The 22,803-nt window shown below is 29.1% G+C and overlaps 1 protein-coding gene across 2 annotated transcripts in view; it reads right to left on the bottom strand.

Annotated features, from left to right (window-relative positions):
• Nucleotides 1-685: 685 nt before the first annotated feature.
• Nucleotides 686-22,803, bottom strand: part of LOC107448366 (uncharacterized) — a 73,089-nt gene continuing 50,971 nt past the window's right edge. Inside the window, exons 6-16 of one of the 2 annotated variants that reach the window (XM_043054894.3) lie at nt 20,654-20,726; nt 17,036-17,231; nt 13,983-14,082; nt 11,671-11,810; nt 11,467-11,593; nt 10,115-10,228; nt 9,881-10,030; nt 8,690-8,862; nt 7,336-7,405; nt 5,141-5,307; nt 686-4,075 (exon numbers count right to left, since the gene is read on the bottom strand). In XM_043054894.3, coding sequence (XP_042910828.2) covers nt 1,277-4,075; nt 5,141-5,307; nt 7,336-7,405; nt 8,690-8,862; nt 9,881-10,030; nt 10,115-10,228; nt 11,467-11,593; nt 11,671-11,810; nt 13,983-14,082; nt 17,036-17,231; nt 20,654-20,726 — 4,109 coding nt within the window. In that variant the 3' untranslated portion in view covers nt 686-1,276. Of the gene's footprint in view, nt 4,076-5,140; nt 5,308-7,335; nt 7,406-8,689; nt 8,863-9,853; nt 10,031-10,114; nt 10,229-11,466; nt 11,594-11,670; nt 11,811-13,982; nt 14,083-17,035; nt 17,232-20,653; nt 20,727-22,803 lie in introns of both variants that reach the window. The other variant, XM_043054893.3, reaches the window with a different exon arrangement.

Here is a 22,803-nt window from a genome sequence, read left to right as displayed (position 1 = left end):
AGGTAGGCATTCGAACCATTAAGACTTATTTCTAGTGCGTGAAAATGCGATCATTAGATTAAAAATTAACCAAGATGTTCACTTTTTCGCACTGTACACTTTTTTCCATTTATCCAGCCTCCGAGGTTCGATCCTTGCTATCGATTGACGAGCTTCTCTCTCTCACAGACTGTCTCTATTATTATTTTATTTCTATCAGTGTGCTCTCGAATACCAAGTCTATTATTTAAAATATGAAAACTTTATTGACTTCGAGTTTTAATAGTTTTTTTTCCCCCTGCAACTCTGCATGATCACTTTGGTCGATTCGGTTGCAAAAGGGAATATGGCTGCCACCTAAAGTCACAATTAACACATCAAGGATCATTATTTTGTTTAATTTTTATGAAATGGCGACACCTCAAATATTTGCTTTTCTAGTTCTTTCAGCTGTACTTTTATACTAAGTAAGACTGACCAGATGAAATGCAGTTTTAAGTCCTGGATTAGAATATTTAAGTTCGTGTCTTTGAATCATAAAAATTACAGCTCATTGTTAGTTTTTATTGTATTGTTAACTACTCTTAGAATTTATTTAAGTGTTAAAACGTTATTAAAATTTGTTATGGGTGCTTCTATTTCTTCTTGCTGATTACGACATAAGTCGTGTTCCTATAAACTTTTATTTAGGAATAATTACACAGTATTAATGATTAAAACTTTATTTTCATGATACAGTTACAAAAAAGATGCAATGCATTCTAAGTATACGAAGACGATGATGTTGAATAAATGGACCTGCCATTTATTTATAACTTAAGATTGAAATTTATCTTGATGATTAAATCACAGATGTAAGAGAAAAATAAAAATGTGTATTTTCATTTATAAATATGTTTGCTTTGAAAGATGAATGAAATACGGTAAAAGTATATCGATGATTTTACGTATTGAAATTTGTAAAATAAAATGATATAGAAATTCAAACCTACTGTTAAAACTTTTTGCTCTTCTTTTATATATGAAAATCTAAGTGGAAAAAGATGTTGAAAGGTGTTTCAGTGAACTCGAAAAAAATTAACATTAGTTTGTAATGAAGCATTAGATAGTTGTAAACAAAACATTTAAGTTGTAAATTTTTTCGACTAAAAACTGTCTTACTTAATGATTGGCAAAATAAATAGATTTTCTATACTTAGAACTGATAATAATATGTTTTTAAACCTGGGATTTGAATGTTTGTATACATGTTTTTCCACTAAGTTCTTAACTTGAGCGTATGATTTTGATTGATTGTTCAAGATTGTGTTTCTTTTCCCGAGTCTCTCTGAAAGTGTCCCGAGTTTGTTTGTCCACCAATGATATACAAAACATGATTTAAAATAGAAAAATCTGTGCCGTTATCATGTGAAGGTGGTTTTTCTGATATATGTGGCAGATTAATATCTTCCGGTGCTCTTACAGGCGTATTTGTAAACGTTATGTTTGAAGTACTAGGAAGAATGTGTTTTCTTCCGGGATAATTATCTGAAGATATGAAATCTGTTTCAACAAATGACGGCAAATCTTGTATCTTATTGACATATAAATGTTCCGGAAGTTGAGAACTTTTGTTTTCTTTTACCTCTGAAATATTAGAATTAGTATAATTTCGCAAATTACTTTCTCCATTTTCTATTGATGAAAGTAGATCGATGTAACTCGGTTCACTTGGTAAGTGTATGCCAGAACTTTCTTCCAAAGGCTTTATGTTTTCTATATTACTTGGTTTGGAAAATGTTACTTGTGGTGATGGTAGTTGAGGTTTTCTTAAAAAATTTATTGGACTTTTGGGAATCGGATTTGCGTTCACTTTCTGTTTAGATTTATCATTTGGTCTTGGTTTCAGCCGCGCACCAAAGGGAGCTTCATAATCAATAGCATGATCTGAAACTTCCTCGGTTAAGTGGAATTCAATACTTGTATTATTTTCAAAGGTATTTTCATTTGATGAACTGAATTCACTTAAATTTTTTTTTTGATCGTATAATTTATCTTCATCTGCAACTTCACTAGTATCAGTTAAAAATATCTCTGGTTCACTCTCAGTTTCCTCAGAGCTGGAAGATACAGGATAATTTTCATTGCTGCTGAGTGATTTGTTTAGAGAGTAACTATTTTCTTGGGGTATGTTTAAGATTGAAGTAGATAATGCTGTTGAGTTGTGAATGTGGTGTGAATCTTTCGGTGCATTATGCTGTTTTAAATTATTTGTTGAAATTGCAATGTTTTTAAGATTCATTTCTTGGCTGTTTTGGGACTGATGTGGAGGACGAAGTTGATTTTGTCGAATTATGACGTGAGGATTGGCTGAGAACAGCTGTGGACGCAATTCTTTGTTTTCCAGATGCAACATACCTGGAGCACCGAATAACTGTCCATGTAATTGTTTTTTCAATTGAAACGGCAGGTGCTCTATTTCTGCATTTTTCTCATTTTCCATGGATTTTAGGATATCTTCTGATGATTGTGGTACAGCGGAAATTACTGGATTAGCTTGATTAACAGGGAACATAGGAATTCTTAGCCTGTTTTGAATAGGAGCTTTCTGAAATCTGTCCAATCTTAAAGGAGGCACTCTACGAACAGCATTGTCCGATGGATCTTTGAACGTGCTTTTAAGAAGAGGAAGCGGGCGTCGGCCATTATATGGGGCTCTCATCGGTCCATTTTGAAGTTCTGGTGTGATTCGTTGAGGTTCAATATTTTTCTTAAGTACTGGTTCATGACGGTTGCTTCCTGCCGGCCGCTGAAAAGGTCGCATATTCGATGGGACTTCTCCATCAACAATATCAGGACGACGCTGTATTGGAGGAGAATGTATTAGATTATGCGGTTTTTGATTTCTATTTTGCATTGGTCTTGTATGAAATGGTGGAAGGAGGCCTTGATTGTTTTTATCCTCTTTGATAGACTGAAGCGCCACTTGCACTCGTTGAGATGACACTTGCTCTAATTCATCTCGAACATTTGAAATGTGAAGATTTAGTAATGAGCCATGTGATGGTGCATGAAGGAATTGATTGCGTGGTCGAGGAGGAGGGTGAAATACGTATTGATGTTGCATTGGGCGCTTTTGTCTTTTAAATAATTCTGCTTGTAAATTAATGGGTGAAATTTGATTTTGAACCATTTGAGGCTTTGGAGCTGATAACATCGGAATATTATCTTGAACATGGTTTACAGGATAGTTCGATTCTTCTTGGGAATAGCTTGATATATTGAAGCCACTGAAATCTGGAACACCAGGTTTAAATGTACCATGGAATGGTATAGACTCATTAAATAAGAAAGGACGGTGAGGTCTCCGAAGAGATGAAGAAGGAAACTGGGGTAGTTGTAACTCCCTTTCTTTTATGGGATTCAATACTAATGGTATAAATCCTCCTTCAAAATGTGGTTTAAATCCTTGTTGTTGTTTTGTACTTGCAGGACTTAAGCTTTGTATAGAAGTATGAGAAACTGAGAGTTGCGATGAAGCCAAATCTTCATTTGAAGCTATTGCTTTTGGAGGAATCTCACCTTTTCTTATTGTGTTTTCTAATCTTAGATGCTGATGATGTATGTTTCTGTCGGATCTTTCAGATTCATCATGAGGATGGTCAGAATCAGTAGAAAAATGTTGATCTATGTCTAAAGATTCACTGTTACTTTGAGTTTCTTCAGATGAGGTTTCAAGTTCTTTTAAATTTTTTTCTGGATTTGAACTTTCGGAATAATCAGTTCTCTTCCAATTTTCAGTCATCATAAGTGTTTTAATACTTTCAGGTTTCTCGTCTGACTTATTTTCGAATTCTGCGTAGTGCAAATCTTTGACTTCTTTACTTTCGTTATTCTCCAATTCTTTCTCCTGAAATTCTTTTTGATTTTTGCTGGGATTCATTTCTTCAGACTCACTAAATAGATCTTCCCTTTCCATTCCTGGTTTGGATCTATATCCCTTCAGGCTCGGTTTATGAATTTCTCTAAATTCATTTTCTAAGTAGAAGGAGGGATTGGTTTCTTCACAAAAATCTACGACTTTAATTTTTCCACCGAAGTTTTTTTCGGTAAAGCTCTGAAATGAAAATGAAATTGTTTTAGTATTTAAAATATAAATACATTTATTCTGTTTGTTTATGTGGTTTTCTGCTGTTGTAGGATTGAAGTTCTGTATACTAGCACAATTTTTTAAGCAAAAGTGAATATTTTGATGACATTATAACAATTGAGAATTTTCTATGAATAGTATTTGAGGAAAAGTTGTATATTTTTACCTACATTATTATCCACTGACATATTTACATCTAGAGGGTGCAGAAGTAAACAATCTCTCTCCCTCTCTCTCTCTCTCTCTCTCTCTCTATACATATATATATATACATATATATATATATATATATATATATATATATATATATATATATATATATATATATATATATACATGTATTATGGGTTGCAATTAAACCAAATAATGTTTTATAAATTTCATTACAAAATAAAACTATGAATGATACATATATGTCAAGTCACTACAATTGAGATGAAAACGCTAAAATGTTTTTAAAAAAATGAAGTAGGATTTAATTAATTATAAGCGTACTAAACCTAAAAAGACAGGAGCGGAAAGTGTTTTTGTTTCAAATATCAAACTTCGGCAAATTTTTCATATCCAGATAAATTCTATGACTTTTCCTTAGTTATTATCAGCTTTATTTGGTCTACCACATAAGGATAGTGATGAGAATATGTCACGACTTGAGGATTTTACAAATATATGACTCTTTCTTATGTCTGAATCCCCCTCCTTTTTTTTCTAACTAACACGCAAAATGATGATTAGTATGAATCCGTGTATTTAATCAAAGATATGCAGGTTGTAAGAAGTTAATAATAGGATAATATTATCTAAATGTTGAATGCTTTCACTTATGCAATACAATAACGTTTACAATAATATAATAACCTATACAATACAATAACGTTTCAGAATCCATAAAGTATTGTAACATGATATAGACGTCTAAAAACGTTATTTATTTTAAAAATGTAGAGTGTTGAAAGTTATATTAAAAGTAAAGAACAAACTGAGAATAAGTATGAAAAACAAGTCGTTTCCTAAATTAGAGCTTCAGAATACCTGATAATAAACTGTGTTTGGCGTTTTTGAATCTGGAGTCCATGTAAGATTTTTTGAGGTGCCAAACTCGCAGATGAGAGTTAATGGTTGGGTTGATTCACTTGAGGACAAGTTTATAGAATCTTCTGGATCAGAAACAGAAATTTTCCATTCGCATAATCTTCCTTCTAAGTAAAGATGCAAAAAAGAGCTATGAGTTCACAGATTTTGTTCATGTTTTTTTAATTATTAAAATAAATTAAAAATTTTAAAAACAATTAATTTTTTCCTTTTTTTATACATTGAAAAAATTTACAGCTTATAAAGGAATAAATTTTTTTAAATGGATTGCAAAAAAATTATCTTACTACAGTCCCTAACCGAATTATTAGATTCTTTAGATTATTTAGATAATTTAGATTATTAGTACTATTAAATTCTATATAAAATCTCAATTACCCGGTGATAATATACAGCATTATTGTATTTACTCGGCTAAAGCCGTTTTACACTTGTTTATGTTCTTGTATTAATTGATTAACATTGTAATGCAATACGTTAAAAATAAACGCAAATAGGAAGTATTTAAAAAATCTTCTGAATAGAAATCCATTACATGTATGTTTAAATATAAGAAGCATTGCATATAAATTCGAGCAAAACGTGTCATTATTAAAACACCACAGTGTGTCGAATAATTTGGTCTAATTATTATAATATACTATTATAATACCTGATATAATAAATATTACATATTTATATAATATATCGTCGAATTTAACCAATTGATACACGAACGTAAACAAGTGCAAATTGGTTTCAGTTATGTAAAAACAATAAAGCTGTATAGTATCACCTGATAATTAAGATTTTACATAGAATCTTAAAGTGCGTCTAATGATTTGGCCAGGGACTAAGATGATAGAATTACTGTTAAAACTGTTAGGCATACACACACGTGCAGATGGCATTCTGTTATCATTGTCCTTTATATGGTTTGAGAAATCTATAACTCGTGGAAGTTATACTAATGTGCACTTTAAAGAACTCAAATTTCTGCATTAAAAAAGAATAAAAACAGAACAAAAATGTTATCAAAGTATGAGAGAACCATTATCTGAGCCATCGTAGTAAAGGTGCAATTTAAAGCATCAAAATTGGTTTGATTCTGAGAAGTAACGGAAAGACAGTGTAAAGATATTATTATAAAAAGCTTTAAAAAAATGTTGAGGCAAAAGTAACTAACGTTAAACACAAGGTTTTCTTAATTTTATTTTTATTGAATATTAGCATCAGTATTTCAGATGTAAAAATAAATGTATTTAAGGTATCCGAAATAAGTTTCGAAAAGTTTTTTTCCCTTCATTTTAATATGAAATTTTTAAAAACTAGTTTGGTTGTTTTATTACGTGTAAAAACTTACATATCTAGTAAAAAATGTTATTATTATTGTTATTTTTTTAACTGGCCATTTTTAGGTAAAAATAAAGACTTTTTATGCATATACGCTGAACACTGTAAAAAAATTTCTATCACCTAAAATAAAAAAAAAATCCTTCGAGGATTTTATTTGGAAGGCTTTTAACTATGTTTTGAACTATTATCTTAAAAGAAAATTAATATACGACTGAGTTAGGGATCAATGTACTTAAAAAAGCAAATTTTTTAAAATTTCCGCTCTTCTCTTTGCGAAAAAGCATGCAGAAAAAATGAAATTCTACGTTTTTTTCTTATCTGTAGTTCAAAACATGTGTGCTATAAATATAAATACTCATGAAAAATTGTAGACAATTATTTTAAAAACAAGATGAGATATCTTGTTTAAGGTGGTGTAAAATCTGCAAAAATCTGATTTTGAAAAAAATTATCATAGATAATTATCATATATGAACTGATAATTGAGATAAATTATCATTTAAAGACTTAAAATTATAAGTATATACACTATTATCAACTTTCACAAAACTGCTATAACTTAGTAAATAATTCGACTTCAAACGAAATTAAAATACTTTTAGAATGCTAAGTGTATAGGGATTCTAAATTCATAATAAAGACAATTTGGAAAATTTTGCCCAAAATTAAGCTTTTGCACTAGTCAGATACTTTAAAGGAATGTGAGCATGCAAATTTTCTAGCATAAAATTATAAAAATTTGTGACATTTAATCATAATTGTATAAATTTAAAAATCTGCTAAAAATTAAACCATCTTACCGACAGTTGGAAAGTATATGTTGGTATTTGAATCTCTAACTACTCCAGCAAAAAACTCTTCTTTCGAGCCCTACAAAAAATGATTGAAGTTACTAAACTAATATAAATAAAGTATAGCTTTTAATAAATATAAAAATGCATTTTTATACACTTCAGAAAAAACGTAAAAACTCTATCCAGCATCACAAAACGTTTAATCTATTTTAGTTAGTAGTATAAAGTTTTTAATTTAAAATTTTCAATACAAATAATAATCAAAAATGTTTTAGTAGCACTAATTCATTTAGTAGTTCATTAGTTCACTTATAACAGCTACGATATATTGAAACTTGTGACGAAAAACAAAACACAAGATCAGAGCACTTTCTAAATGGAGCTCAGCGAAACCCTAGGGTTCCGTGCGGAATTGTAAGAGTTAGAATTTTTTTTTTGTCTAATAGCAACGATTTTTGAAACCTTGTTTATATATTTAGATCTAATTAATAACCTATTATTAATCAGACATTTCGGTTGCCGCCTTCATAAAGCTGCTTACAGTATGTCGATAAAAAAGAAACAGCAAATTTTTTCTTTAAAAAGTATTATTTTTCCAATAACAATATCTTAAATATATTATAAAAAGGATTTGCATTTATGAAAAATTGTATTAATATTTCCCATCGAATTTTTCTAATAAAATTAAATTTCTAAATTCTTTAACAAAGAAATATGTAACCATTTTCAACTTTCATTTCAGTTTTTTTAGCTTTCAATGCAGAAAAAATCATAATGTGGCTAATTTGTTTCATTTTCACTTATGTATATACCCAAAAACAAATTTAAAACTAAATTAGATACAGCTCCAGGAATGTGAATTCAACTGTCGGATATAAAATCTAATTTAAGATTATTATTAAAAAAAAATAACGAAAAAATTTCGTTAATGAGAATATAAAGTAGTCTTTCATTAGTAAAGATGATCACAATTGTTTTACTTTATTTTATTGTTTCTATATATCTTAAATTTCAATCATATTATAAAGTCAGGATTCCGCCGAAGAATGTTCAATATTTAGGGTTCCATAGCTGAAAAATATTGGAAACTACTGCACTAGACTATTTCACCGTAAATGTCAGTCCTTAAAGGACATATAGTAAGATATACATTAATGTTAAGCATGAGGTGCATACATTTTTTGCATAAATAAACTTAAAGATGCATAGGAGGGTTATGCATTCGTATTTGCAGATTAATAAGGTAATTACTCATATTTTAAGTTTATTATATATTAAGAATAATGGGCCAAAAAATTAAAGTTTTTCTTTTAAAAAATATTATTTTAATCTTATTTATATATTAGCCAAGATATATTACCTCTGATGCCTTAAGTAAATAGCCGCCATCACTACTATCGGTAATATAGAACGGATGCCGTTTATTTGGAGTATTTCCTCCTTCTACAATGAAAGTGTAACTTTCTCCTCTTTGCACTGTCAAATCAGGTGTCGGTAATCCATTGATGTACCACACTAGTTCTTTCCTGTAATCTATCGTAGAAAAAAAAAATTCTATTAGGAAAAAAAAATCTGCACGGTACTATTGATTTATTTTTAGATCTTCTTTTTGCTACTTTGCTATTCCATGTAATAATTACTTTCAGCAGAGCAGCAGATTATATATATATATATATATATATATATATATATATATATATATATATATATATATATATATATATATATATATATATATATATATATATATATATATATATATATATATATATATATATATATATATATATATATATATATATATATATATATATATATATATAAGTTCAAAATGTAGAATAAAAACAAAGAAAAATTATAGACATATGAAAAAAAGGGTTTCTTCTTAGTGTTTTCTTGTATTTATTTATTTATATATATTTTTTTTTTTTCTTTCTTCTTTTTTCTTGTTTGGGGCAGTTGAGGGCAGAGGGTTGTTAGCCGTATTTAGCCTGCAGAAACTGCTCCTGCACTGATTGCATGGTAGTATTGTCCTAAGGAAGAGGCTGTCAGTATTTTCCATTTTTTTTAAATATATTTTTATTTATATTATTATTGGTGCTGTTGTTGGTGGATTCTGCTGTCTTCTGCAGCATTTGAATTTTTTGTCGGGATTTCTGCATTAAATTACATTTTCTTAAATTATATATATACACATATACTGTTGTAAAAATAGTAATTTAGCTCAATGTTGAGAATGTATTCTTTCATTAAGAGTAAATTATAATGTATTTTAAAAAAACAAGATTTTAAAATTAAATTATAATTTTCGTCACTCATAACTGTTGTGTGTATTGTTTATGGTTGACAAATTTCAATTTAAAATTTTTTGTTTAAAGCCTATAGTCTAACCATATATCAAATTTTATTTTCAATAAAATAAATTTAATAAATATTTTAAGAAATACTCTTATCAACGCAGATATTGATGCCAGATTATTATTTATTTATTTGCATGTAGCTGTTTCTGTAAATTCATACTTACATTTTTTAAATTCAGGTTTAAACTTACGTTCTGCAGGCCCAAGTTGTGCTCTAAAAATACGATCACTTGGACAATGAATTTCAAACACATGTTTAGGTTTCACAACTTGAATTTCATTTTCATTTGTTTGAGGGCAATTCCAAATTGGATCTCTACCAAAGTCTAGTAGAAGATTACCTTGATAAAAAAAATAAATATTCAATAAGCACAATTTAATTGTCCTTCGTGTTAAGAAATATAATTAGCCTAATTCATAACTACCTCTGGAGCGAAATTTTGGGGATTCGACAAAATTTTCATTTTGAATTGATCCAACTGCCCAAAGAATGGCTTGGGGCCCATCTGTATAAATGTTTTGATCATATACCTGGTCTTCTGTGAAAAGAAAATTATTCTAGCATCAGGTAATAAATAAATTTATAAGAATTTTTAAAACTTTCATCATGCTTTAGAAAACCGCAACTTGCGAATTTCATAATGAAAAAAATTGAATAATGGAAGAGATCATGCAATTGCGATAACTGGATTAGTTAAAAAATCTATTATTTAAATTCTCAAATTATTTTTAAAATATTGCATTTAACGATTTTTTGGTGAAATAGAGCAAAGCTTCACAAAATCTTTCTTAATTTCATTGTATTAATTTTGATGATTAAGTAAAAGCTGTTAGTTTTTAAAAGCTATTTAAAATTGGAAAATCCTTTTAAGACTGTAAAAAATTCCGGATCGAATTCCGGTAAAAATACCACGCAACTTTTGCACCGGTACATTTTACCGTAAAATGCATTTTAACCGGAATATGTAATGGTAGAAAAAATGTAATGTACCGTAACTTCAACAGTAATAATTACAGTAAAATCACTCAATCACTCTAATTAAATTAATATTACTATAATATTTTACGGTAAAAATGGATTTTAGGGATGATGCACCCAAAGTGTCGGTACTTTACACTGTTATTTGATCCGGAATTTTTTACAGTTTAGTCCATGCGGAAGCTCACTCTCAGAAATGCTGTCACATTGTCAATATGATTCTACAATTATTGAATGACCTAGAACAAAAACTAATATACTTTTAGAAAGATGAAATAGTATATTTATCGATATAAGAAGGTATTGACTACTATCATTTTTGGAAAATTACTCTTGTTTGAAAAAAAGTTACTATTCAGACGTAAAAATGATCTGAAAATTAGCAATTAAAACTACAAATATAAAAAAAAAATTTTTTTTTGACTAGAAAAGGAAATTTAAAACAAATTTACCAAACTTTATGTTTATTTATTAATCTTTATTGTACTGATATTAAGTTCAACTATGAAACTATTTTATGCAATATATATTTTCGATTTTTCTGATAGAAAATAGGTTTAATTGAGTGTTATTAATAAAATTATTACGTTACGAACAGTATAAAATGAAAAGCAGATATATTGCGTTGTAAAAATAGTAATTTAATTCTATAAAAAAAATAGTGTTTTAACAATTTAATTTGAAGCATTTACGCGTTTTCTTAAAAAAAAAAAGAAAAAATACTCAACTATTGTAGTATGATTTCAAGCACTATATAAATATTTTTTTTAATTTTTATTATCTAAACGCAACTATTACCTGCTTTTAATGGCCTCTTGAGGACAATAGTTGTTGTATTACCAGATATTGTGGCGTTTACCATTTCGATATTATTTTTAGACCCTTGATGAGAAATATCCGGACACATTCCATGACCGTTTTCACACTTGAAGAAAACATTAAAAAAACATCAACAACAAATTTTTATACTTGCTCATTTTGTAAAATTGATATACATATTACCTTTTCAATGCTCTCTAAGAAATAATCTTCAACATGACCTCTGCCATTCTCATCAAGCCAAGCAACTATTGCATCAGACGCATCAAACTTAGTTTCAGTATCGTCTTTACTCAAACCTAAAGCCATGTATTGTAATTTTCCTATAAACATAAGTAATACATTAAATAAAAATATTCATGCAATAAATGTTTACTTGACTATAGATTTAAAACAAAATGATATAGAGATAGTAATCTAAAATTAACTTGAATTTTAAATTTTCTTCCCAATACTCTTTTATGTTCATTTACATACTTGGCCCAGAGAAGCAGATGGGATACTAGTGTTTCCTATATCTATATATACTATATATATATATATATATATATATATATATATATATATATATATATATATATATATATATATATATATATATATATATATATATATATATATATATATATATATATATATATATATATATATATATATATATCGATTCAAATCATCAATTCGTTAGATTATCGGAATTATATTTGTGCTAAGATATATTCGTTTATTGTCCCGCAGTGGACTGATCGTTAAGACACGGTTCCCAGAAGAACACAGAAGTCATGCATCATTGGTTGCGGTCAGTGTGCGGGTGGGGGATCCCTTGGATCAATCTACAAAGGGACCGAGGGTGTTCGGTATTGGTCATCGTTAAACTGTTTTACCGTTAAGTGCTCGACTTCTCGCGTAGGTCGTTGGGCTACCGTAAGGGGGTTACCACCCCTTCTGCAGAGGATCAAAATTGTGATGGTATGGCTTCGGATCATCCTTAGGGATGTTTCCCAGACCGTTGCCAACAGCTTTAGTGCGACGTAAATAAACTACAACAACAACAATATTCGGTTATTAAAAAATAATAATTATTTCCGCGGATTTATTGAGTTTTTTGTTATTATATTAAGGATTTTTATACCTTAGATAATTATTTTGATGTAAATAAACAAATCAAGGAAAACGCACTTAATTTCTATGGAGATATACGTGTATTTAAACTTAAAGAAAGAAGGGAACGTGTCTATATTTAATATTGTTACGTGTATCTAAACTTAAGAACAGTTTGTTTGGATATGAGTCGTCATTAATGATGTGTTCTTTAAATGACTCTCATGAACATGACACGCCACTGAGGCTGCTTCTGGGAGCAGATGCCTCTTTTTGCTCAAGCAATGCCACTGTACACTGCTAAAAAGTTTGGTGTATAGTTCTAAACTAAATGTACTCTGAAATTTAGAACTGTAGTTATTGTACAACAGATTGTATAAAATTGATAAAATAGCAATCATTTGTAAGAATTAGTACAAATCTGTAACTAAAAATGCGCTTGTTTTTTAAACAAAATGTTTTTGTAATAAAGTCATAAGTTCACTTTAATGCGCATGAAAATGAGTATTGTCAGTTAACAAACAAACAAAAATAAATAAATACATAAAAACCTACAACACTGAAAAAGTAAAGAAAAAATATGACTATATACATTGAAATTTTTTTAATTTACCTCAACACCGAAAATGGTGCAACTATACACCAAATTTTTTTACAGTGTACCCAAGGTAGAAAAAAAGAACAAAAATCATTTCTCTGGAAACAGTGAAATTTTTCTTCTTCTCTAGGTAATAGATTTTATTTTGGCGTTCAACCCAATTCTGAGTTTACTACAAACAAACAGCCTGTTCAAACAAACAGCCTTGAAATTTTGAACCTAATCCAGAAAACAAGAGAACTTCTTGGTCAAGAGTAGAGGCAAACTAGTCTTCATGGAGAACTTTTTGATGACACTAACCAGTATTTGCGTTACATGGAGAGGAAAACCTCGAAAACCGCATTAGGGGATTCTATTCCAGGATTCTAACCCATGATCCATATACCACTGAGGAGATTTTATGTCATCTCTGTGGTCAGTGCCAGCGGAAAGCAGAATTCGTATTGACCAGCCAAAGCTGGGATTCAAACCTGGGTCACCTTATTGGGAGGCGGATGCTCTATTCCTTATGGCTCAAGTAAACTGATTATAAATCGTTAGGTAATTAATATAGTTTTGCTATGTTTATCCAGCACGAAATAGGTAATATGGTAACGTATTTTACTGAGGGTTTTGGTTTATTATCAAAAATAGTTTATGATTGAAAAAAAATGCACCATGAGGGAAAATTCTAAAAATAGTAAGAATAGGGATGACTGTTACAGCCTATTTCAAAATCCACACCCAATATCTGCTACAACTACTCCCATTAAAAGTTTTACACCTTTGAATAACGGGTTCACCGATAATTTAGACTTACCAACATTTCCAGTCAAATGAATGATGATATCATTTCGTTGAATAGCCCATTTTACTTGTAAGCTTAAGTTGTCGTTCAGCATCTCACAATTCAGTTTATTCTACATAGCAAATAAATAATTAAACGCTATTATTAAAGTCCACTATTTTTATCTTTATAGTATATTACAATAGCGGTTTTCAATGACCGCATTGTAGTTAATTTTAAAGCTTCGTGTTGAGATAATTCGTACGATAGAAGAATAAAGAAATAATCACTTTATAAAATAAAAATATATGTATTTTAAAACATAAACAATTTTCAAATTCAAAACATTAAATGCAAAAGTAAGTTAATTTACATATTAGACATCTTTGTGCACCTAAGACAGTCTTCGAATTTGACGAGATTAGTAAATAAGTAATGAATCATGCAATCAAACGCGAATTATAATGGAAATCCGTTGTCGTTGTGGAGAAACATGCCTTTCATTAATTTCCTCAGTGCAAAAGCTCTCAAACTGACGATTATTAAGGAGTGATGGTGCGCCCTTAATTTCATAAATAATTCTCTCATCTACAAAATAAAATTTCATATAAAAGCGAAATAGTTCTACAAGTATTAAAAACATGTGTTTCATGAAAAATAATGATGCACTTTCAAATATCATTAGTTATTACTTGGATTTTACTACATGGTAGATAGAAAAGTAACAGCTCCGGTGTATAGTAGTTCACTATCATGTTTTAAGATAACTATTTCAACTATATTTTAAACTATTTACTTTTTTAAATAACGACGACTTTGAAGAACCAGGTAAGTGACATTTTAGTGAATTTGAGTAAATGAGTCTTTATGTTCTTCATTTTGTTCAATCTTTATGTTTTTAGCATAATTGTGAAGACATAACTCATATTTGGAAGTGTATTTACATGACCATAACTCTTCGATAAAGAAGGATTTCTTAATGATTTTGTGCTTAGCATTTGCTTTCCTTCAAGGAAGTTTTTTAACATTTTTCAACGAATATAATTTTGTTTGTAAAGCTAAAATAAATATGCATATATTTTGGCATATATTCACGAAATAAAATTTCAGTTAACTCATTTTGGAACAACCTGGTATCAAGCCAACACCTCTTTTAAAAGAGAAGGCCTCAGAATGGATCAATTTAGTAGGCCGACGTAACGAAAATAAACTGCGCAGTGGGGAAACACGAAAGATGTCATTACGTTTGGACTACTAAAGGATCAAATTTCCTGTTTATGGCAACCCGTGCTTAAGCCTTCTATGTACTAGGAGGTATTGATCAAGCCTTGATTGCCAGAAAATCTCCCAAAAATGATTCAGAGGCAACAAGAGGTAAATATAACTTTTTCTGTTTTCTGCACGATTTCGTATCATTATCGATTTATTGATTATCTATTTTTTTTGCAACCCGTTGGAAGAGCAGGTAATATACTGAAAAAGTTCCATAAGCACAAAATAATATTTTATAATAATTGGTTCTGAAAAATAAAATAAATTTATTAACAGGGCAGTGTGTCTAAAACACAAAGCATTGAGAACTAGAAACAATAAAATAATACGCTAAAGACATTTATGAGATGAAGCCTATTTTTTTTTTAATTATTGATTTGGAAAATAACCTGCATTAATTTTTAATGAATGGAAACAGCTGTTTCAAGTTTTCCATTTTATTCTGAGTAAATAACTGCCCACGCCTTAGCGATCGTTGCCAAGTGAGTGATATTCTAGGGTTGTTTGTTAATTCTTTGCTGTTAAGTGACTTGCCTGGTCCTTCCACTCGATTCTTCAAAAATGTCACTTATCTAGTTCTTTTACTAAAGTCTTCAAATATGATCATAGAAGTAGTTTCTGACTACACAAAATCGTTATGAAGTATTTGATAAGACCGCTTGTAGATAATATGGAGTTTCAATTCGATGTCAGTGTTCCTATTTTGTAGAATGACAGTTTTTGTATATTAATTTTGGTAAAAAATGCTTCGTACTGTACATATACTGGCAAATGTAGTGACTATGGGTCATTTTATTTTACCTATGTACCATTTCCTTTGAACTACGGTAATAGCTGTTGCTTTTCTGAAAATCAAGATTAATCTGTTTTTAAGTGAGCTCTCTGTATTTCTGAATAGTAAAATAATATTTAAAGACACATTTTATCAAAGTGAGTTGAATAAGCTGTTTTACAGGACAGAAAAAAAATATTTCTTCGAATTTTAATAATATTAATATTGTAAACATGTAGACATCATTAAGAGAGCATCTCTAAGTAAAATGTCAGGCTCTATTAAATTATCTAATTGTAGGGTTAAAAACGGGCACTCTCTCAACGTTAATGAATCTTAAAAAGATTTTTCTTAAAGCTATTTCACTAAAAAAAATTTTGATTTATTTTTTATGAGATAAATTTAAAATATTTATAGAAAAAATAATTTGTCGAAATTTTTAAATAGCATAAACATTTTCAATGAACAGCTCCAATGAAAATTACTCATTATGTCATATAATGCTAATGTCATTATGTCATTCTAAAAAATGTAAATTTTGTAAGATAATGAGTAATATTACCTAGTGAGTGATATTACCTAAAATATAGAAATGAATGCGACAATATAGAAATATAGAAATGAATTCAAATTAATGCGACAGTATGAAGCATTAAAGTCAAATTTTTATCGATATTTTGCTAAATCGAATGTTATTTACACATCATACAAATATCTCGAAGGGATGAGCAAATTATTTAACAAAATTCTTCGTTAAAAACTCATCGAAAATGGAGACACTCGATCTGATTGTGTTGAAACAAACTTCAAATTAGCAAGGAATAAAATCGAATTGATTTGTGCCTAATGACTTTGACCTGAGACTGATGACTTTGTGCCTAATGACTAATTTAAATCTTGAATTAAACATGCGTTACAGAAATGTTTAGTCAATACTTATTATACATCACCTGAATTTTCCTGAAAGAAATATAAATTGACCGCGTTAACTAACTAAAAATTATTTTTAAATTGGTGATATGAATTGCGTAAGTATTTTCACCGTTTCTTGCTCTGGTACTAATCCAAGGTTACGAGGTGAGGGTGGAATATTTAAATTAGTTGGTAATTCCACGGAACCATAATCTTCATTATCTTCAAGACTCCGTAAGCTCAAAACATTGTATTCTAATACAGAATGTCCATCAGGTAAGATGATAACGACAGTTTTACCAATGTGTTCTTTTACAGGTGAGTCCCTATAGAGATGTAGACAATAAAAAAAAAATAAAAAAATAAGGAATATTGTAAAAACATTCAAAACAATGAAAACCACATTTGTATCATATTTTTTAAAAGTTGCTGGCAGATTCAGCACAAACAAATTTTATTTTTGCAACTAGAATGTAAGTATGACAATTCCACATATTTAAAAAATAAAATTTTCAACCTGATCATTCATTATTTTATAATATTAAATTTTATTTTCATACCTCATTTGATACTATTTTTTACATATTTTTTTCATATTATTTTCTATTATTTATTTATTTTGCATATTATTTTTTACACTGTTAGAATTTTTATTCTGAAATTGCAGTAAAATAATCGGCAGCAGTTTGTCCATCCAAATTAAAGTTTACGGTAAAGAACATTTTTTACCTTTACGGTCTCGAAACCGTTAACAACCAGAAGAGTTTAAAAAAACATGAATACAAAACTGTACGACGTTTTAACCATTTACAACTAGCATAGAAATACTAGACATTTTTTGTACTAAGCAGCTTGTTGCCATTCATACATGAATTAGAGCATCGCATTCTAAAGGGCCACAAATTTGGAATCTATAATCTACTAGTATTTTGTTATTAATAATTTAATAGTCTTTCGAAATTTAATTGCAGATATGTTTACCCCAAATATGTGACCTGACGATTGATTATAGGTTACAGTGGTCAAGCAACAGTTATAATTTTCCAATTATTTTGTATGAAAAATTCCAGTAATTATATTATTTTAAGCAAATCAATAGATACGTACTTTAAATTTAACTTCCTCTTGTTCTAATGATTTGATTCGAATGAACATATAGATTTCAGCCATTAAAAAAATTGACGCATTCAATTTTGAAAAAAAAGTATTAATAATCATTAAATTGAGCATATTATTAGGCAAATATGCTTTACATAAAAGGAAATAATTTTATAATTCGAGAAATAAGTTGAAAATGTTTAGTCATCGGACAACGTCATTGTGTCTAGTTAAAAACAAGATTAACACAAAAATAAACCTTTAAAACACGTTTTCTTAAAATTGATTTTTTTTAAAAATCCAAACGGAATGAAGTAATAGAATCGATATTGAGAAAATGGAAACTATGAAAATTATTACAAAATTGTAAAATACAGTTTCTCTACTAATACGACGTTTAGTAAAATCAAGCTTTCATTCTGATGTAATTTTTAAGATAAAAAGTGAAGATTACATTTAAATAAATAATTTTAGGTATATTACTATAGTGAAGAGAAGCGTAGTGTCACCCAAGTAAAAAGATGAGCAGTTTTAAAAGAGATTTTATAATTTTCCCCTTCCTTTAACCCCTAACCAACCACAGAAAAGGAGGAAAATAAACTGAGAATTTCATTTTATTTTCAAATAATATGTACGGCATAATCACGCATTTTTGGTTATTTTTCAGTTTAGATATTCCTGGTGATACTAGATCTGCCGTGCAATTGAAAAAATAATGTTAAATGCTTCGCAATAGATTTCGACGTGACAACTATTTTCTTTCTATTACGGCTAATGCTATGAACTCTAAAATAAAATGTATGAAAACTGATAAAACGAAATTTATTTTTGTAATATATGCAACTTATGATATGAAAATGCCAAATATATAAAAATCTCAATTTTTAATTTTTTGTCCAGATTTTGTCATGGTTAAGTCAATTTAAGAAGGCAAGATAAAGCTATAGTTTAAATACTCATGTCCGAAAAATAATTAAAAAATAAATTTTCACGAATAACTCAAGAAATAGTGAATCAATTTAAAAAAAAAGGAATGTGAAAATGCATCAATATATATATATATATATATATATATATATATATATATATATATATATATATATATATATATATATATATATATATATATATATATATATATATATATATATATATATATATATATATATATATATATATATATATATATATATATATATATATATATGTATATATATATATATATATATATATATATATATATATATATATATATATATATGTATATATATATATATATATATATATATATATATATATATATATATATATATTATATATATATATATATATATGTAATTAATCGCTAGTATATGTATAATATATTAGCGGAATACTTCGGCATATTATATTTGGGACAATTATACAAATTAAAAGTTTTGTGAGAATAAATTGCAATTTTAAGCATCTAGAAGTTTGTGAAAGGGGTAGAGGTATGCAAATGTTCTACCAAGTGCATTCTTGACAAACTTTATGGAATTAAGAGCTGGAGATCCGGGTGGCCACTACATCCTTTGAAGGTTTTTATTTTATATTATTACCGTCAATGAACAGACAACCCAATTTTTTGGGTTTATGACTACCAATGCTCAACTCTGTTGCTTTTTAATTTTGAACCCAATCCAGAAGGCAAGGAAACTACTGGATCAAGTATTGGGATAAATTTGCTTTCGTGGAGGACTATTTTAGTGGAACTAACCCGCATTTGCATTACATGGAGAGGAAAAAACACGAAAACTTCCCACGGTTAACCTGACGGCAAGGGGAATAATCCATTATCAGTCTACTACTGAGGGTATTTTACGTCAACACTGTGTAGGAGCAAGCCGGCTGTGGAATTCGTATCTACGAATCATCGCTGGGACTCGAACCCGGTTCCCCTCATTGGAAATCGAGCTCTCTATCCCTGAGTCATCACGGTTCTTCCTTTGAATATTTTCGACTTCTAAGTATTCTTCGGTTAATCGAGCCCTGTTTGGACGCGTATTTTCATTCTTAAAAAAAAAATGAACTGAGAACAGATGATACTTCTAATCAGTCCTACTTAGGGCTGTAGAATATCAGCTTTAGTCTGAGAAAATCCGGCCGGTTCCTGTAAAGATAAATTAGGTGGGTAACACATTCCAAAATCACACCTGCAAACATACCCCAAACTCCGCCACTGCCATGATGCTGGAGGGATGGTACCGGATCGCTAATTCTTTTCATATGTGTACAAATCAAGAATCATTGTTTATACTGAATCAATGCTCATCAGTGACTTGGTGTCAAAAAGACATTTTCTGAGGTTTAGAGCTAAAATTTTAAACAGTGTTCAGAAGCGCTGTTTTTCCTCAGTTCATTTTTATGAGTAAAAACACGCGTTCATATATAGCTGGGGTGACCGAGGAATACATCGAAACCAGAGATATTCAAAGTATGTCAGTCAAAACCCATCGAGCTTTTTTAGAATGCACTTGAAACAGCAATTGAAGCTCACCTTACTTGAGGAGTGGGATTTATTATATTGAGACCTTATGTAAAGGTTTTAAGTAAGGTAATCTCAAAAATTAATTTCATGCTTTGTTTTAATTACGAAGTTAACACATAATCACACATAATTAATACGAACCTTCCATCTTCTTCAAGTAGTTTTATATCATCCATATTTGATTCCACATCTTTAGATAACCACCAATATACTCCTGAAAAGAAAAACATAGCTTAAGCAGGCAGGAACGTAAATATTCATTTAACTTGGATTAATCTAACACGCATTTTTAATCATATGAATAAAAAATTAAGGAAGTCACTGCATATTGTTGTTCCTAATGACACATGCCAAAGCCAGCAAGCCTGCTTGGTGAAAACATTGCAAATTTAAGGCAGAGGGGGCATGTCTTTTTTCTCTGTGGCGCCATCTATAGCCAAGATTACGACTTCAGCCATACATGCGTCACTGCCTTTTCATAGGCTGGACCCATTCATGCATCCATTCATTCGTCCACAGATCGTAATTTTGACCTGAACCAGGGAACTAACAATCTACAATTCAGTACCCCTAGAGGTATGATTTGATTTTATGATAAAAGTTATAAAGCTCTTAAAAAATGATTAGATTATTAATAGTTGATTCATTCATTAAATGAAATGTAATGAGTTTAACAACTGTGAAGTTTTCTGGAAACTTGTTTTACAAGAATATATTTTTTTCATCCAAATTATTTTTAATTATTTATTAATTTGTTTATACTTAGTTGCAAAATTTTGCAGTATGCACTCGTATAGTACGCAAAAAATAAACAGACTACCCTGAATACCTTTTGATCAAATGATGGGATCTTCACGTTCTTGGACTCATTCTTAATGGTTCAAGGGAGTTACTTTAAATATGCTAATTAATAGGTGCAGACGATATTTTAAGTTACAAAATAAAATAAAAACAGTACTTTCTCTGAATAAACATACTTTTTTTTCGATGGATTCGGATTTCTGACTCCCAAACTAGAGAGGGTAGCAGCAATCTGGAAAATATGATCCCAATAGTTCGTTCAAGAGAGCTATTTAAAGTTTGAACCCGTTTATGTTAATTTTATGTTTTGTGCATTAACCATATCTCGAGAGCTTTTTAAGGAGAATTAAAAAGAAATTTGGCACACAATTATAAAATTCGTTTATCCAAAGATAATTCCTCTTAAAAAATAATTTTTAGTAAATATTTATTATATTTTGTTATTTTACTTAATAATAGTCGAAAAAATTTAATACAAACAATCTAACAGTATAAAATTTTTTACATTCTTTTAAAGAATGTAACTTAACTAGGTAAAATGCGAAATCTGAGCGAAATCGGTCGATTAGTTCCTGAGAAATCAAAATTTAAAAGCACATTTTTTTTTAAATTTCAATTTCTTTGGAACCATTCGACCAATTTCGTTCAAATTTTGTGTTTTGCCTTGCAAAATTATTTTCTAGGAAATGATTGAAAATTTTTTATACTTTATAGTTCAAAATTTTTTCGACTATTATTAAATAAAATTATAAAAAATAACAAATATTTAATAAAAGCTATTTTTGCATATTATTGTCTTTGAATAAACGAGCTTTATAGTTGTGTTAACAAATTTTTGAATTCGCTTAAAAAGTTCTCACGATATGATGAAATACGAAAAAATTGAAATTAAGATTAAGAGGTTCAAACTTTGGACTGCAATCCTGACCAAACTATTAGAACCATCTGTCCCAGATTGCGGCTATCCCCCATATTTTGAGGGCCATCAATCCCAATTCGCCAAAAAAAAAGGCACGTTTATTCAGAGAAAGTACGTTTTAGTGTCTGATTTTATTTCTTAAAATATCGTCTGCACTGTTTAATTAGCATATTTGAAGCCACCCCCTTCGAACCGTTAATATTGAGTCCTTGAACTTACAAATTCAATCATTAGATCAAAAGTTATTCAGGGTGTTCCGATTTTTATTTTGAGCACTGTACATACTCAAATAATTTCCTTAATGTGTAAACTGTAACTTATAGAAACGACAAAAAAACGCATTTTATATTAATTTTCTAAACAGCTTAAGAGGATATTCGTAATTGATACCTTTTTGTATATAAATGTAGGATTTTTCGATAGTATTTAAATTTTTTGGAAACCAGTGGAAATCTTGAATAATTTGCATTTTTAGTTTCATTACTTAATGATGTGTGCATTTTCATTTGATAAAAAATTACTTTATTGCTAAGGAATAGTTACTAACATTTTTACTTGTATCAAAAGGGTT

The sequence above is a fragment of the Parasteatoda tepidariorum genome, chromosome 11 (assembly GCF_982258835.1).
Source record: "Parasteatoda tepidariorum strain Cologne lab strain chromosome 11, Ptep-v5.0, whole genome shotgun sequence".
Lineage (NCBI taxonomy): Eukaryota > Metazoa > Arthropoda > Arachnida > Araneae > Theridiidae > Parasteatoda > Parasteatoda tepidariorum.
Note: the sequence above shows the minus strand (reverse complement) of the source record. Positions and strands in the feature narration are given on the sequence as shown.